Source organism: Scleropages formosus, chromosome 19, assembly GCF_900964775.1.
Source record: "Scleropages formosus chromosome 19, fSclFor1.1, whole genome shotgun sequence".
In the NCBI taxonomy this organism is placed as follows: Eukaryota; Metazoa; Chordata; class Actinopteri; order Osteoglossiformes; family Osteoglossidae; genus Scleropages; species Scleropages formosus.
The window spans coordinates 21,637,898-21,654,344 of record NC_041824.1 but is presented as its reverse complement, the minus strand read 5'-3'; the positions used below and the strand labels follow the sequence as shown (position 1 = coordinate 21,654,344).

At 43.1% G+C, this 16,447-nt stretch overlaps 1 protein-coding gene across 4 annotated transcripts; it reads left to right on the top strand.

Annotated features, from left to right (window-relative positions):
* Positions 1-249: 249 nt before the first annotated feature.
* Positions 250-16,447, top strand: LOC108939413 (la-related protein 4-like). Of its 4 annotated transcripts, none has more exons than XM_018760740.2 (17): positions 250-723; positions 5,874-6,015; positions 6,365-6,523; positions 6,649-6,736; positions 7,119-7,255; positions 8,261-8,364; positions 8,941-9,051; positions 9,173-9,226; positions 9,671-9,880; positions 10,162-10,265; positions 10,637-10,678; positions 12,357-12,542; positions 12,986-13,037; positions 13,183-13,335; positions 13,487-13,611; positions 13,801-13,993; positions 14,247-16,447. In XM_018760740.2, exons 1-17 carry the CDS (start codon positions 631-633, stop codon positions 14,595-14,597), a joined length of 2,304 nt encoding a protein of 767 aa, XP_018616256.2. In that variant the 5' UTR covers positions 250-630; the 3' UTR covers positions 14,598-16,447. The 4 variants fall into 4 exon arrangements, with proteins under 4 accessions (XP_018616256.2, XP_029102152.1, XP_018616257.2 ...); XM_029246319.1 differs by having other exon boundaries at positions 5,874-6,024; XM_029246320.1 differs by lacking the exon at positions 250-723 and adding an exon at positions 4,546-4,767 and having other exon boundaries at positions 5,874-6,024.

The window sequence follows — 16,447 nt, the reverse complement described above, 5'->3', positions numbered from 1 at the left end:
ATGAATGAAACTATCATAAATATATTTCACTGGACTGTGCACATTCGCATAATAAAGATAAAACAAAGGTTAAAAGATGTATTAAAGAGTTTAAAGCACTGTCTAGAGTAACACGGAAAAAGCTCGTATGTGTTACGCATGTTTAGAACGGTGGGAAATAATGAGCGCGATAGCGTCAGACCAATCAGGTTTCATTGCCCACCGGAAGCGGAAGTTGACATACATGTGGGAAGGTGATAGCCTATAGAGGGCGTCGAGAGGTCGCGCTGCCCGTCGGGACCGTGGCGGACCCGTGCACGTTCGTCAGTGTAGGTTACTTGGGAAAGGTTTGTGTTCCTGTTGTACGGTCCGTTCCGGAATGCCCTTTGACGTAGAGACGGTAGAAAAAACGAACCGGTTATCAGGAGGAGCTCGTTGGGGCGGTTCGGTAAACGTATAATAGCGGCGTCAGCAGTTGCCTCGCCGATCCCCACCCCCTCTCTCTTTCGGTGTAGATTTCGTGCCGAAACAAAATCGCAGAATACCGAAGTTAAGTGTGCGGTGCATTCGCTCGGTGTGAGGCGCGGAAACGGGGCGGCCGAGCGGAGGATACCGGAGAACTGCGGCGGAGCGGAGCGCCAGGAGCGGCCCATGAGTTCGGAGCAACAGCAGGCGGAGCCTAAGCCGGGATCAGACGCCCGAGGAGAAGAAGAGAAGACAGCGGACAGGGAGCAGGGCGGCATGGTGAGTGGGGGCCCCGGCGGGCAGCGCAGCATCGCACCGTACTGCTCTGCTGCCTCTGGACGCAGTAAAACACTTTTCCGCAATAATAAGTCGCAAAAACGGGGTAACTGAGACAAGTTTTTTTTGTGAATTGAGTTCATGTGGAAAACCTGTCTGCCGCTTTCTTTTTAATTATAAATAAACCACGCTAAGGCGGGCTAACGTTACGAGGCCGGAGGCTCCGGCGTACGTACCGTTGCCAACCGTGCTTAGCTAACGGCGCCGTGTCGTGTGTGTGTAGCGGAGCAGAGAGACCGGGTGTGAGGGACACACGGCTACCTCCTTAGCTACAGGTGTCACCGCCACACACACAAACAAATATCCATTACAATCATTACATCCGATCCACAATCATGGGAAGTTTCGCAGCACGTCAGGCAGGTACAGCCATATGTGAAACGCGGCAGTGTGTGTTTAGTGACAGGTTGAACACTGACTAAGTTGTGCGCGCGCGTGTCTGCTCGGAACAGCCGCCCGGTGTGTGTCAGTGAGCGCGCGCGGGACTGGCCCGGTCCTCCTCGTCCTGCGGGTCTCCGTCTCGGATCCCCCGTTTCTCCCTGCCCTCACCCGGCGTGGCTGCGTCCAGGGTCTGAGCCCGCTCCACATGTCGCGAGGGGGAGCTCCACGCGACCAGGCCTAGTAGTATTACTAGCGCCACGCGGCCTGAGCGCGCGCAGTGCCGATCTCGGTTCCATGGCGCCGCGCGCGTGTGTCGCTTTGGTGGCTCAGCTGTGTCTGTCTCAAAGGTCATAATTAGTGAGGGATCACACACCGCGTGTATACCTCCACACACACACGCATCGCAGGAGTGTGCCAAGTGTAAAAGTTCTGTACCATGGAAACTAGCTCCTGCAGTGTAAACAAGACGGTATAACAACTGGTGTAAAGTGTGGTCAGTGTGTCCCATCGGTGGAGTGACAGCTTGTCAGGGACTGGGGTCTTAACAAGAGGTGAGTAACTAGTAAATATTATTATAGTAGCACAAGAGCCCCTCTCAGAACGGTATATTATCAGGATGATTATGTGTTATAAGTAGCACTCAAATACTTGGGGGGGGGCACGATGATGATGATCGGGTTTATGATTACTGATGATCCAGGGGCACAAGGCTGCTGTCAGTTCTGTGACCGTCAGTGTTTAGGTTATAAAAGGGCACCAAGTCCTCCTTCGACCTGTAGGTGTGGAGACAAACCATAGGGTATGGATGAGTGACCCATTATTTGTAAGTAGTGTAAGTTACCTTGGTGAATAAGGTGTGTGGGCTGGTAACACTACATAGTATCCCTTGTAAGTCACTTTGGAGAAAAGCATCTAAGTTAATAAATGTAAATGGAGGTGTGCGCTGCTCTTTGTGTGCGTTAGAGCATCGGTGAGCCGTCCTTTCCTTAGCAGCCTGAACGTAAACCCCAGTAACGCTCACTGCTGTACAAATGGTCGAGAACATTTCACCGCGCGAACAAAGCGTTCTCTCCTTTAACTCTCATTTCTTTATCTCATTAGTGTATTTTATCGTAGCGGTTTTTCTATGAGCTCCAAGTTAGCAGGATCGTCTTTGTCGTCTTACTGCGGTTCTTGCCACCATTTCAAACGTAAGTTTTTGTGTTAATTATTGCATCATGACCAGAACAGACGCTCTATTTAGTTCTGATGTTCTTGGAAGAACTTTGGAATATGTTGACATGATAACCCAGCAAGGTTTTTCCCAAGCTGTAATTTATATTTAGAACATGAGAGCACTGTTACTCATGGTCACTGAGATACGTTGAGTGATGATTTCCTCCTTTAACAACTAGTCCTTTCATTTCCTGGACGCTGCATTAAATTACAGCGTGTTTTTATTATTTTAGAGCCACAGCAGGTTTCTGAGTCTCGGAATGTTGATCTTTTCACATTTGGTTTAACTGCTGGGGACAGCGGATAGTGGTTTGAACTGCAGCCTTTGATTCTGAGGGTCACAAGTTTGAATCCCACCCCTTGCTTTAGAGCCTTTCAGCAAGATTCTTATTCTAAATTGTTCCAGTGAAATTTACCCAGCTGTATAAATGTGAATAGTTTAACATTGTAAGTTTCTTCGGAGAAGAGCAGAGCTCGAGGAATCACAAGTCATTTTAGAAAACAGGGTTTTAAACTTTTTTTTTTTTTTCTGACTATTGACAAATATCAGAACTTTACACTTTCAGGTTAACCATATCTTTTACTAAACTATATTTTTTTTTTAACAGCCTACACTGAAAGTCATATTTAAATCAAGCCTATTATATATGCTTCCACATCCATTCTACCGCAGCTGCTACATGTCTGTGAAGGATTGTTGAAATAGTTAAGGAAGCACTGCAAAAAAAGAGCGTACTGGATTTTCAAGGGGTGTGCTGGCATTTATCTGTGTGCAGTGTTAATGTTCACGTGGCTGACAAGTGCGATGCAGGTGAAAGTGTCTCAGGTGTAGCATATAGGTGCAAATGAGCAAAGCAGGACATGAACTGTATCTGTAGTAGAAGCTTTGAGAAGATGCAGATAGGATCTGCAGACACTATCTAATCTCGATAGGGCCTCGGCGGTCCTGGTCTTGTTCACTTGGGGGTCTGAGACCTCCACGGCACCTACCTCGGGGTCATTTTTTGAGACAACATATACATTAAATGTGTAGAACTCGCATTAATCCCCTTTTGCTGAAATGACGTTGCCTGAACAGCCCAAGAACAAGCATTGTCCCTGTTGTCCTTTGGAATACTGTCATGTGGATGGTATAAAGCAGTGGGGGGGGGTTCCTGTTTTTGACTTTCACCAGGCTTACTTTGTAGCGTAAATAACCTCAGCTTAAGCTTAAACACCTCTCTACCTAATCAAGTGATGTACTGCGTATGAGACAGTCAGCGTAATTTGGGACGTTCAGTTATAAGCAGTCGTTTCATGGAAACACACCTTTTAGCGATTGTCCTCGGTGTTATCTTCAAACACCACTGTTCTTATTCCAGCATCTTCTAATGCTGTGTGCAGTTCTTTAAACACACCTGGAGTGCAGGCAGTTGATTCTAATTTAAAAATCTGTGAGGAGGAAGGGGTTACTGAAATTAACAAAGTAGGAAGAGATCTCATTAGTCCATAACAAATGTGCTGTGTGTACAGACCCCCCCCCCCCCCCCCCCCCACTGTTGTCAGTGATTTATTATAATCTGGGGGTTTTGAATATAGTCTTAAGATACTCCTTCTTAAACAGTAACCAAAACAAGTATTCTTGTGGCTGTTTTGTTTCTTGTTAGCTATTATGCGATGCAGTGTGTGGAAGACGCGAGGAGCACTGCGGCTGGGTCGGTAATGGAGCCCGTCGTGTTGCCACACGTCTGGTAAAATGGCTTTTCAGCGGCTCCACCGAGCCACTACGTAGGGCTCCTATCATTTTTTTTTTTCTTTTGTTCAAGCCATTTAAGTCAAGCAGTTTTTTTAAATAAATAAATAAATAAATAAATAAATTTAGTTTGTAGTTGATACTCGACCTCGGTGTATGTTTTCTAGTTTTTATTAAAGAGCAACCAGGCACTGCTTCCCGGGGATTCACGGTCAGCATATTTTCCCCCATGTGCTCTTCACCACGCTGTCGGGAGCAGCCATGTTGGACTCTAGAGGGCGGGGATTTGGCCGGAAACAGAAACCGCGGCAGAGCAGACGAGAACCTCATATCTTAAAGGGTGATGGCGAGACTGACAGCGCTGTCAGCCAATAGCGAATAAGGGCTTCTGGGGATGGCGGTAACAAGTGTGTTGAACGGAACTCCCAAGCTGCGTAGAAGTGTCGGCGAACAGAGGTGGGGGAAATGGACTGAGGGCGAAGGCCGCTGAAAGGAAACTTCTCTCCGTTCGTCTTTCCGGGGAAAAATCTTGGTCTTTTTGTCAGTGAAGTAATTGTTTTGACTTTTAAGCCGGTAAATCTGGAAATATCTGAAGATACACAGTGAAGCTGAGCGAGGTAAAAGCGACGAGCGCGAGCAACATGGTGCTGTTAGTCGAGGTGAGTCAGTCGGTGTTTGACGTTAGCCTGAATGCTAAGGGACAACCGCTCGGTCACCTCTACACCTGTCTGTCAGTCAGTGCAGAGCTCATGAGACGCGCGCGCGCGCCCGGCTAACGCGAGGCAGCGCCGGCAGCACGAGGCTTTTTTTTTTTTTTTTTTTTTTTTTTTTTTTTTTTTTTTTTTGTACGAGAGCGTTTCTATACGATGATATACTCGAGTTGAATGAAGGGTTCTGTCGAAGTTGGCTTGGGGCTGTGTGTTCAGGGAAAGTAGCGGGTCAGTCCTCTGCTCTAGGCTACTACTAGTAGTACTAGGTTTTTTTTTTTTTTTTTTTTTTTCTCCTCTCCCCCACGTGAAATTTCAGTTAGGTGGCTTATAAGCTATATAATATGGTGGACTTTCGTTAGCACTACTAGACTAGGTTCTTATGAACAAAAAAAAATGTACTAATAATTTAACACAGCAGCACTGCACTGCAGTCTTTTTCCTCCGCGCGTTTCGGAGAGAAGCCAGCACTATGCAATGTGCTCGCTCGGTCGCTTCTATTTCAGTAGTGTAGTTCACTTCAGCCACGAATGTAAAGGTGTGCTACTAGTAGAACTAGTTGGAGATCACTCGTAACTAGCAGTGTCCTGTGTGGCTCCGGCCGCTGCTGGAACTCTGTACACTGACACTCCCTTTGACCACACACACGTGTGTTACTGTCAATAGAATAGTCAACCTGTTGTTGAGTCTGTGTTAAATCACTTTGCTTGGCCTCCTCACTCACAATGAGTTGTAACATCTAAGTTCAGTTTGGTGGTTTTTCCTGTTCTCCTTCACATCTGCATTCATTTGATATTTGATTCTGTCAAATTGCAGCCTTCATGGCGGTGCACCAGTTGTTTAGTTAGCAAAAATGTTAAGATGAGTTCTTCTTGAACAGTTACCAACTTAAAAAAAAAAAAAATTGTTAAAACTTGTTTTTGTTCTTAGGGGATAATGTGTTCCTTAAAGTGGCAAACATTTTGTCCAGATTTTATGTATTACATTTGAAGGGACTGCGGGGAGTAACAAATACATGTAGCGCTCCAAAGGTTTTAAAATATCCCTCCCTGTCACAGGTGACCTCCAAAGGTGCAGGCCTGAACCCAAATGCAAAAGTGTGGCAGGAGATTCCAGCAACCCCCAGCGAAGCCCTTGCTGACAGCACTGAAGGTTCACATTGGCCCCAGGCAGCCCCTTCCATGGCTGCCATCCCCCACGGTGAGCAGGGTCAGTGTCTGAATTTTAGTACCAATAGTATCCACAGGCCAGGTGTTTTTTTTTTTTTTTTTTTTTTTTTTCCCCCCCCCTCTAAATCCCATGGCACTGAGCTACCAGAACAAGATTGATTATACATTTCCACCCTGCTAGTGATGAATATGTACTTCAATGCTTGTCGTACAGAAAAATCCTTTAGTCTTTCTGAGAAGTTTTCCTTTTGATCTTTGTTCGGTATATTTGCTCATGTCTAATTTTGACCTTGACTGCTGCAAACAGTGGCATGTGTACAAGTCTCTACATTTTGCCTCTGAGCTCTGGTGTCGATCTTTTGACTTGTCTCTGCTCTCAGGTTATTCAGAGGCATCTACTTCTGGGTGTAAACCTTACACCCTGGGATTCACTGGCTTTGCAGATGGCAGCCCTGCAGCACCTGCCGAATGTGCCATAAATGGCTTGGAGCCCCCTGACGCGCCGTTTCGCATGGGGGGTGGTACCACAGTTGCCACAGGTAAGTACAGCCCAGGTGCTTTTTGTGCTGTTTACACGCACTGCTGAAAATTAACATGTGCAAAGGTGCTCTGTTGCACCTTTTCTTGGGCAGGTGTGAATATTGTGTCTTGACTGTCTTCACAGTTGAAGAGGAGTTGCTGGAAGAGCATCCCATTTCCACAGAGAGCTTACGCGAATCCCTCAAGAAGCAGCTGGAATTCTGCTTCTCTAGGTGAGAAAATATTGTAAACATTAGTTGCCCCATTTTCTTTTAGCTGTTTTTATAACCGGTGTACTATTTGTGCTTAATTTTAAGTGGTTTTTTGGAAAAATCAGTTTTTTGAAATTTTACCATTCTCACCAGAGTAGTTAGTAGGTTAATTGATATAAGAAGGCAGATAGTTCATCCTTGTCTGACCATATTTCAGTGTATCATGTACATGACAGTAACTTTCAAAAACTTGGATTTTGTTTTACTGGTTAACCAGCTATTCAATAAAAATTACTAATGAACAGGAAGATATACTGGAAGATGGCACAGCTTTTGACACTTAACTGTAAACCAGTGACAGGTTTGCGGGGTTTAATACTGAGTTTTAAATTCTTTCCTTTAGAGAGAACCTGTCGAAGGACTTGTACCTGATGTCTCAAATGGATAGTGACCAGTTTGTTCCTATCTGGACCATTGCAAACATGGAAGGAATCAAGGTTCTCACCACAGACATGGACCTCATATTAGATGTGTTAAGATGTAAGTATACCTACTGCTCAACTCACAAACACAGTAGGGTCCGTAAGACCCTGTCAGTAACTCACATTCTTTGTAACTGCAAAGTCGTTTTTATCTTCTGTTGCAATGTAAGGTTAAAAGATGTACACTGATTTTGTCAGACCCTGTAAATACTTCGACTGGAGTTTTAATAAGACTGTAATTTCTAGTTCAATTAAAGATTTAATGCTTTTTTTAAAATGACAGAATAGGTGATTATTGGCAGACTCCTGTTCAGTGCTAATATTTGACTGTCATCCCATCGACATAGCCAGCACTCATACCACCATTTTCAGCTTTCTTCCCTTTTGTTTAAATGGTAGCAGTATGCCTCTTCATACGGATGCTATTAGAATTAACACTCAATACTCTCAATACCAGACAAGGACTGACAAGAGCACTTGAGGCTAGTTGAGTGAAATGGTCCTACAGTACTGTTTTGTTTGGGTGTGCTTTACAGCCATCTTATACTTGATAGATATGGACAGGTTTGTTCTACTACAGATCAGCTGTTGAAAGTGATGAGAAAAATTGAACCTTCAAAAACTGGAAAAATTGTACTTTCAAAGATTCATAACTATTTGTAGTACAAGGAGCCATTGTAATTCCAAATTTGAGAGAAACCAGTATGTGAGTCTGATTTCTATAGATATTAGGATTTTCATATTCCATCTTGAATGAAGCAGCATGTCTTTTCTTGAAGTGTATGTGCAACTCAGTGCTTTGGTTTACTCTTATCTAAAAATGTTCTTAGATTTGGCTGTCGCACACAAAAGCCTATGTTGTGAATGAGAATTGGTTGCTGATACGATAAAGGTTATATAGAGCTTGTGTTGCTTGATTATAAAGTTTCTCAGTACTGTGGTGCTATATCCAAGAGTATTATTTCTCTGTCGATGAAACAAAAAAGCATGTGCGAGATGTTTTTGGATTTACAGCGCACTATTTTTGGATCTTTAAGTCTTTGTGGTGGCAATATTCTTTCAGCTTCTCCAATGGTACAAGTAGATGAGAAGGGGGAGAAAGTGCGTCCCAACCATAAACGCTGCATCATCATCCTAAGAGAGGTGCCTGAAACTACTCCAGTCGAGGTAACTACATTGCTTCATTTCATTTAACGGTTGCTTTTTTTCCCCCAAAGCGACTCCCAGTGAACACTATGTAGTGTCATCAGCCCACACCTTCACCAAAGGTGACTTATACTGCTATATATACTACTTAGTGAGTCATTCATACCATTTCCAAGAAATCCTCATACTGCATTTGATTTGAGCTTTCTTGTTGCCACAATGTTAAATATTTTATTCATATTCTCATCTGTCTTGTATTTCCTGCCTGCAACCCAAATAACCCTCATTTTATTCATGACAGATTTTTCTGTTTAAGAGTTTTTTTTCTTTTTTTTTTTTTATGAAACATTATCAAAGTCTTAAGTAGCTATTATGTAATATTGCACTTCCAAAATAACTTTTTGTAGAAATACACAGGTTTAACTGACTCTTCAACCAAGTGGTTACTCTTTCTGGTGTAACTTTGAGTGCTTGTTGAACATAATATTCAGTGTGTTTACTCTGCTCATTATGGGGACTACATAGTTGCGTAACAGTGACATACTGTAATACTGAATGCCAGTTTTGTTTCATATTGATCTTTTCCCCCTCTTGTAGGAGGTGGAGGCGCTGTTTAAAAGTGAAAACTGTCCGAAGGTAATAAGTGTGGAATTTGCACACAACAACAACTGGTACATCACGTTCCAGTCTGACACTGATGCCCAACAGGTTAGTGACTTTAAATTCCATATCCTCATATTTTCATGTAGGAATCCTTTGTAAAGTATGACATCTCTTTTCCTGCATTGTGTTTCTCTGAAGTTTTTAAATGTCATAATTTTTCCCTCAGGCCTACCGGTTTTTAAGGGAAGAAGTGAAAACATTTCAGGGAAAGCCAATCATGGTGAGTTCTGCAATGATCTCTTGGACAGTGGTGTTGCCCCAGTGATGATCAGTATCGCGCTTGGAAGGGAGAAGGCCACAGCTGTGTGTGTTTGTGTTCGTGCGTGCGTGCGTTTCTTGTCAGCCCCTCTCTTTCCCTTCATTTCTCCTTTCTGTTCCCTTCTATAGCACTGTGGTTCTGCCCTCGTGACCGTGAGATTATGAGATCTGAGGGGTTTTTTTTTCCCCTATTAAATTCCGTTTAGACTGGGATAATTTACCCAAAGATTTCTTCCGTTTCTTGAGGATATTAAATAATTTGCCATTTGAGGGAAATGACTGGCTAATTTAAAATTTGTAAAGACACCATCTGTGGTGATTTTATTGATGGATATTTGGGTTTATATACCTATTCATTTTCTTGCCAACTTGCTCCCTTCTGTCTTTCCTAATCTTTTTTTTTCAGGCGAGAATAAAGGCCATCAACACTTTCTTTGCTAAGAATGGATACCGCAGCCTGGACTCCAGTGTATATTCCCAGCAGTCCCAATCACAGTCCCAGTACAGCTCCCCACTCTTCATGCAGCAGGTCTACAGTCCCCAACAGCAGTACCCAATCTATGGCATTCCCCCAACCTGGACTCCATCCCCGGCACCATATTTTGAAACTCCGCTGGTGAGGCCCTGTACTTTCTGAAACCTTTTTTTTTTTTTTTTTTTTTTTTTTTTTTTTTTTTTTTATGATGAAGTATTGCCGTGTTCACTGAATATAGTTAAGCTGACGAGACTCATTTTTAGATCATTTGCCGTTAACTAGGGGAATAAAGAAACCTTTTGAGGATGCTTGTTCCTGTGTTATTAGAGTACATATTGGTGTCCTCTTGGTTCTTTGAAGATTTTGAAGAGCTCATCAGAGATCTTGCACAGTTCAAGCTCATTCTTTTTCTCTTTCTACAGGCACCCTTCCCCAACAGCAGTTTTGTCAATGGGTTCAGCTCACATGGGCATTACAAGACTGCCTCCAGTGCTCTCAACATTGGACGCACCTTCCCCAGAAGCCGGTAAGCTTCGGTACTTTCTCCAAAGTTAACTTGTTTGCAGATTTTACAGGCTGTTCACCTACTGATTACAGTATGTTCCTCTTTTTTTTGTTTCCCAGAAGTGTTTGGAACCATTTTCTATTTAATGGCACTTGTCTGCCCAGTATTTGAGATTGTATCCCCTGTGTTCGTGAAAGAGCCAAACATATTGCAATTTCCTGTTTAACATGTCACATTTAGCATGCTACAGAACTGAAACTGTATTGTCTGCATAATGTTCCATTAAGGAAAACACCAATGAAAATATGAGTGCTGTGGTAATATTGCACATAGTGTATTTATTGAAGATGACCAGTGATGATCAAATTCCTGTCACTGTTCTGTGCCCACAGTGTTCCCCTCTATTCAAGAAAGAATGAAATAAGTGCCTTCAGGTATACCATGAAATCTCATTGGCATCATTGTCTGCCTTGTCACAGCCATATTTTCCCAGGGGCCCTGAACAGAAGGGCACCTTGAACCAGATATGATCTGGCATCTATAATGGTTACTGTGCAGTTTCTCTGCAGTAATACAGTGTTAGTCATTTTTGATTGATAATTGTTACCTCCTTGGAGGGTCTCTTCTGGTTAAGTATGTATTCCCTTTAGTGAAAACCTGCTGGAGCTCAGTATTGTTAACTTATAAACCTTCAACTGGCAGGTGACAGGGCTGAGACTATTTTAACCCAGACTGACTGTTCAGTCTCTTCATTGATTTAATATTGTTTTCCAGTTTGATTTTGTTGGGTACTTCTTGCACATCAACAGAAGCTACTGAATGTTTACCTCATTTCTGAAGAAATGGCTTTTATTTACTTTTCATTATACGTTTTCTAGATTGGTTGTTGCTTGATTTTTGTATTAACATTTAAGACTTAATATACCAGTCAAATACATAACATCTATTCTATCTGGCCAGTACTTGTAAGAGACAAACCAGGACAGAAAATTTAGAGAAACAACCCACGAGTACCTTGCTACGAAGACACACCTGCTGGTTCCCTACTCAAACTTTTTAACCAAACACCTTGAGGGGGGAACTAGTTTCCAACACACATACTCAAGCTTTTGTCTGTCGCGGTAGAAAAAACTTAAATTTACTGCCGTCTTCTGTGAGGAAATGTCTAACGAACAGGAGGACCTCAGCTGCTTCCTTCACGGAAAATTCATTTAGGATTGTGAGCAGTTTGCACGCAACACCAGAGTGATGTGCATGAAGGACAATTGTAGTGGTATTTGGGCTGGAATGTTACCCTTCAATGGCTTGGGCTTTCTCAACTATTGCTGTAAGGGTACAATAGTCATTTGCATGCACCAGCTGCAGTTCTTAACAGCTTGTTCTTACGGTAGTCTTACCCTTGTGTATGGTCAACCTTCATGTGTCAACCAAACAAGTTTGTTTCTGCTTGGGGTCCCTGCCACTATGTCTATGGACCTCCAGCTCTATGAATGACTGCTACAGCTGGTGAGAGTCCTTGACGCATTATAACTGGTGCGGTCAGCTGTTGAGGGAAGAGGGCTCATTTTATTCTTCTCTGCTTTTAATTGCTCTTGTCGCTCACAGAATTTTAGTCCATATTTAATGGTATTTTATGAAGTTCACAGATCACTAGTTCTTGGGCTTCAGGCTGGTGGTGTCTTCCTCTTGCTGGCTCTGAATTCAGTCCTTGAAATGGCACAGTTCAATTTTTTAAAAGCTTTCGATTCTTGCACACTGTCCTACCTGGGTTATGGCACATCCTGGAAAGTCAACATTTTGTCATGAAATACCATGGAAGGACATCCTAAGGAGGAAAAGTGTTCTGCTTCTGTAGCAGTTTTCAACTTTGATTTTTCTTGTGCTGCATGTTTTATATATATATATATATATATATATATATATATATATATATATATATATATATATATATACACACACACACACACACACACACACAATTACACACAAATCATTGTACTTTCAGCCTTGGATACAGGTCACTTGTCTGTCGTGCATCATTTCACCAAGAGTAGAAATATATATCCTACAAGTTCCTTATCCCTTTGCTTTATTTCTTCTTACCCATAACAGGAACCATGTGAAGCCTCAGACCAGGGTCAGTGATGGACTGCCTTCTGCTATCAACCCCATTCCTCTTGTGGAGGGAATCTCAGGGTCTCGTAGCCCCCAGCCTATACTGGGATCTTCAGAGCTCAGAGACGTCCATCTCTCTCCTTCAGATCTAAGCGAGGACAGTAGCGTAGCTGGCCGTGGCAGGTTAGAATTGAATATTTTTAAAATTTTGTTGTGTAATTGGGTTATTTTCCATATAGAGCTTATTATTCTGTGTTGTTGATGTTATGTCTATTTAGTACAGCTTTTGTTAACATCTAGACTTGCTCAATTTACATGTCAGCTCAGACCCTATGATGAGAAACCAGTGCGCATAGAGGGATTTCAGTGTGTGGGATGCATGGCTTTGGGTTTCTTCCTCTTTTCCCTTTCTTTCTACTCCTACCCCATTCTTAACCACCCCCCCCCCCCCCAACCCCCCCAAAAGCTGTGTCCTGCTACATTTAACCCTGTGAGCGGAAAGATTATGAGATCTGAGGGTCTGAAATGTTTGATGTGTCCTTGTTGTTGGTATCCTGTTCTGCACATACATGAGCAGCCTGTACTGCATTGCTGTGTGTCATACCTCATTCACCCTTACACCACAGGAGGAGCTCGTATAGAGGGACTCGGCGGAGGAGAGATGATGACCGGACGGTGGTAATCAAACCTTTCTGTACTTAACATAGTTTTGTGTTAGAGAGGGATCCCCAAGATATTCTCTAAAAGCTTTGCTTGAAACATTTTTAATGACATAATTCTGGTAGGATGATGAAATTTGAAAAATTTATTTTCTGCTTTGCAGAGACCTGTGACAGAGGTTAAGGTGTCACCACCCAAGTTTGACCTAGCAGCTTCTAACTTCCCACCATTGCCTGGAGCTGTGGTCAGTGTCCAGGGGGAGCCTGTGCTGGAGAACCGCATGTCAGATGTAGTACGCGGGCTGAACAGAGAAAAGGTGAGAACCATGCCTGCTGCTAGGCTGGTGATACTCCACGTATTGTGTGAACACATGATTAAAGAACTGACTTTTACTCTAGAGACCAAGGTGTGTGTACATGCATGTTCCCTGCGGTTTGTTTTGAATTTTGTTTCTTGGACCTTAACAGCAGGATGTCAGCAAGGAACCAGCTGTAAGCTCTACCACAGTTCCAGAGGAGGCGGTTTGTGTCTCCAGCCCTGTCCAGGCTACCCGCAGAGATGTCCCACAATCTATGGAGCCTCCCGTTACAAAGTAGGTGCTGATTCTCCGTTCTTTGTTTGCTTGATGCGCTTTCCTCAGACTTTGGTAGCAGTGTACCAAGCATGCTGCTTGAGGCACAAGCTGTTCTCTTAGCCTAGCAAACTATAAGCTTTCTCTTGGATAGCCTGCATATTTAGGGCTACAGGTCACGTGTGAGGGTAACATCTTCCATTTTTCCAGTGTGAACTGTCCGGAGAAAAAGATGGAGCAACCTGACCCCACCGTCCAGAAAGAAGCTCACCCTGCTCCCACAGCTGCTCTCTCTCCACTCAGCAACACGCAGCCCTCCCCCAGCACGCAGCCTTCCCCACGCAGCTCAACAGCTCCGCTTGCCGTCACAAGCATGCCAGCCCCACCCAGCAACACTACACCTGTAAGCCCTTCGTTGCATCCTCTACTATAGCACATTTAGAATCTTACACTTGCTAAAACTGAAGCATTTGGCTACTGACTTTTTTTTTTTTTTGGTAATTGACTGCCAGTTTTTGTGAAATTACTTCCTGGCATTTCTTCATTCCTATGCACACCTGTGGGTTTTCCCTTCCTCATTTTTATCATGACTAAAGTGTCTTTTTTAACATTGACCAATTCTTGTACTGTGCGGACCACGCACCTGTTCCACACAGGAGCCCCGGAAGCTAAGCTATGCAGAGGTATGCCAGCGACCGCCCAAGGACCCACCTGCTCTACCACCAGCTGCAGCTGCTGCTACACAGCCTCTGCGTGAGCTTCCAGTGAACAAGGCGGAGGAACCTGTCTCCTGTGATAGGCAGGAAAAGCCCTTCCTAGAACGAGGCGGGGAGGGCAAGGCCAACGAGAGCCGGTCGTTCCGTGATTCACAGGGATCCTACAGAGGCCACGGAGGCTTCAAGGTCCGCGATCAGAGACGCCCACCGCTAGCACGCCGAAATTCTCCACAAGGCGGCCTTAGACATGCTGGCAAGGAGCAAAACATCCCCCCTAGATTGCCAAAGTGAAATTACAGAACTCTGTTGAATTAATGGGGGGGAAAGAGGGGGTGTATTATATGTATAAATATAAAAATGAATATATATAAACAGATTTTAAAGGCATCCTTCAAGGTTAGCCCCCTCTGTCCCCCATGAATGTGCTGAGACTTGGGTTGCAAAGTGACTGTCAGTAGATTTGGATTTTCAGCAGGAGTGTGCCACAGGCCCTGAGGGCTACTTCAAGGACTTGTGCTCTTCTGCTGAGCTGTGTGGTTCCTTTTCCACTTTTCATGTAGTCAAGGGGGAAGTTGGAACAAGAAGAGGGGCAAAAAATGTGTCCTTTATCATTCACTTAAAAACACATGGCTTGGATGGTGTAAACAACATGCATAGAGAATATCACCTTTATATGTGATGCATATTCTGCAATGCAGTTTCTGTGTTACAATTAAGTTGCAGGGAAAAGGACATAAGTTGTAAAATTGAACCATAGATCATAGTGAAAGATCGAAGTTTGCAGTAAGTGATTTTGTTTTTTAAGCTTCCTCTGTGAGGGAAGGGGGTTGTCTTGTATTGTTTAGCACAACAGTCTGCTGCAGTAAGTTTTAGTTTGGGTAAAATGGTTTCAGCTGGCCTTGTCCAATTTTGGTTCTAGCCATTAAGTCAGTGGATCAGTAAGTCACTGAGATATCAGTTCTTGCTTCATGTTGTCCACTGAAACATTTATGTTTTGAAAGGAGGTCTTGTTCTACCTTGTATCTGGTCTAATCCTGTTGCAGAAGTCGAATGTTTTCAGTTGACTTAAACATCCCTGCATTCAGAGTTATATAACCAAGGATTATTTTGGTTTATTAGATGGGGCAGCATTTCAGGACTAATGCAAGCTATTCAACTAAATGCTGTCTTATAAACATTATTTTATACTTTGCATTGTTTGCAGAATATTTTGAACTTTCAGTCTGAGTGGATGGCTCAGGTGTGCGTGCGTGTGAGAAAGACCAAGCCAGCTGGTCTGTGTCTGGCCTACAGGGGTTTCAGTGTTGGATTTATGACTTTTTTTTTTTTTTTTTTTTTTTTTTGAAAGAACATAGTGTTTAAGCCTATATTCTTGATTGTGATTAATATCCACTAACATGTTAGTCACTTCAAAAGATACATTTCAAACAAGCATGAGACAACCATTGACTTGCATTGAAAAATAGCATATCCAATAACTTAATCCACAAGCGAAGGAGAGGAAATGTGAAGTATTGGAGGAAATTTACATTTTATGTCCACTTTGCTTTAACTTCCTTTTGGCCACTTACCATTTTCAGTAAAGTACTGTGTCTGCACTCATCAGAGTGTTGAATTGGCACTTGCATCCTTTGAGATGCTTAATGATGTTTTTCCCTTCTCCTTGGGCATTGCTGTAGTGTGACTGACTACTTCAGAGATCTCATATGGTTGCACAGGTTGTGTGTATATATTAGCTGTAAGTATTTAAATAATTCTAATACATTGTCTCCAAGTTATACACCAGTCTGGTCATGATAATTAAGTTTATTATAAAGTGGTCCATTTTATGGTCCATTTAAAAACCTGACCAAACTGTTTGCCTGTCCTGCCCTGAGACTAGTTTGACATTTACCCTCTAGATGTGTCTGTCTGTGTGCAAGTGTAGGGGAGGGAAGTAGTGGAGGGGTTCAATTGTCTGTTTTGCTTTGTTCTAGCCTGCCTGTTGATGGAATGTGTATTCATATATTTTAGCTACAACTTTCAACTTTGAATGCTTTTGATTTGGGATCCTCCCTCTTTAGAACGTTTTCTCATTTTTGCATATGATTGTACAAGCTGTAAAGATGTTTTCCTGAGTAAAAGTCCAAAAAGTTGAGTTT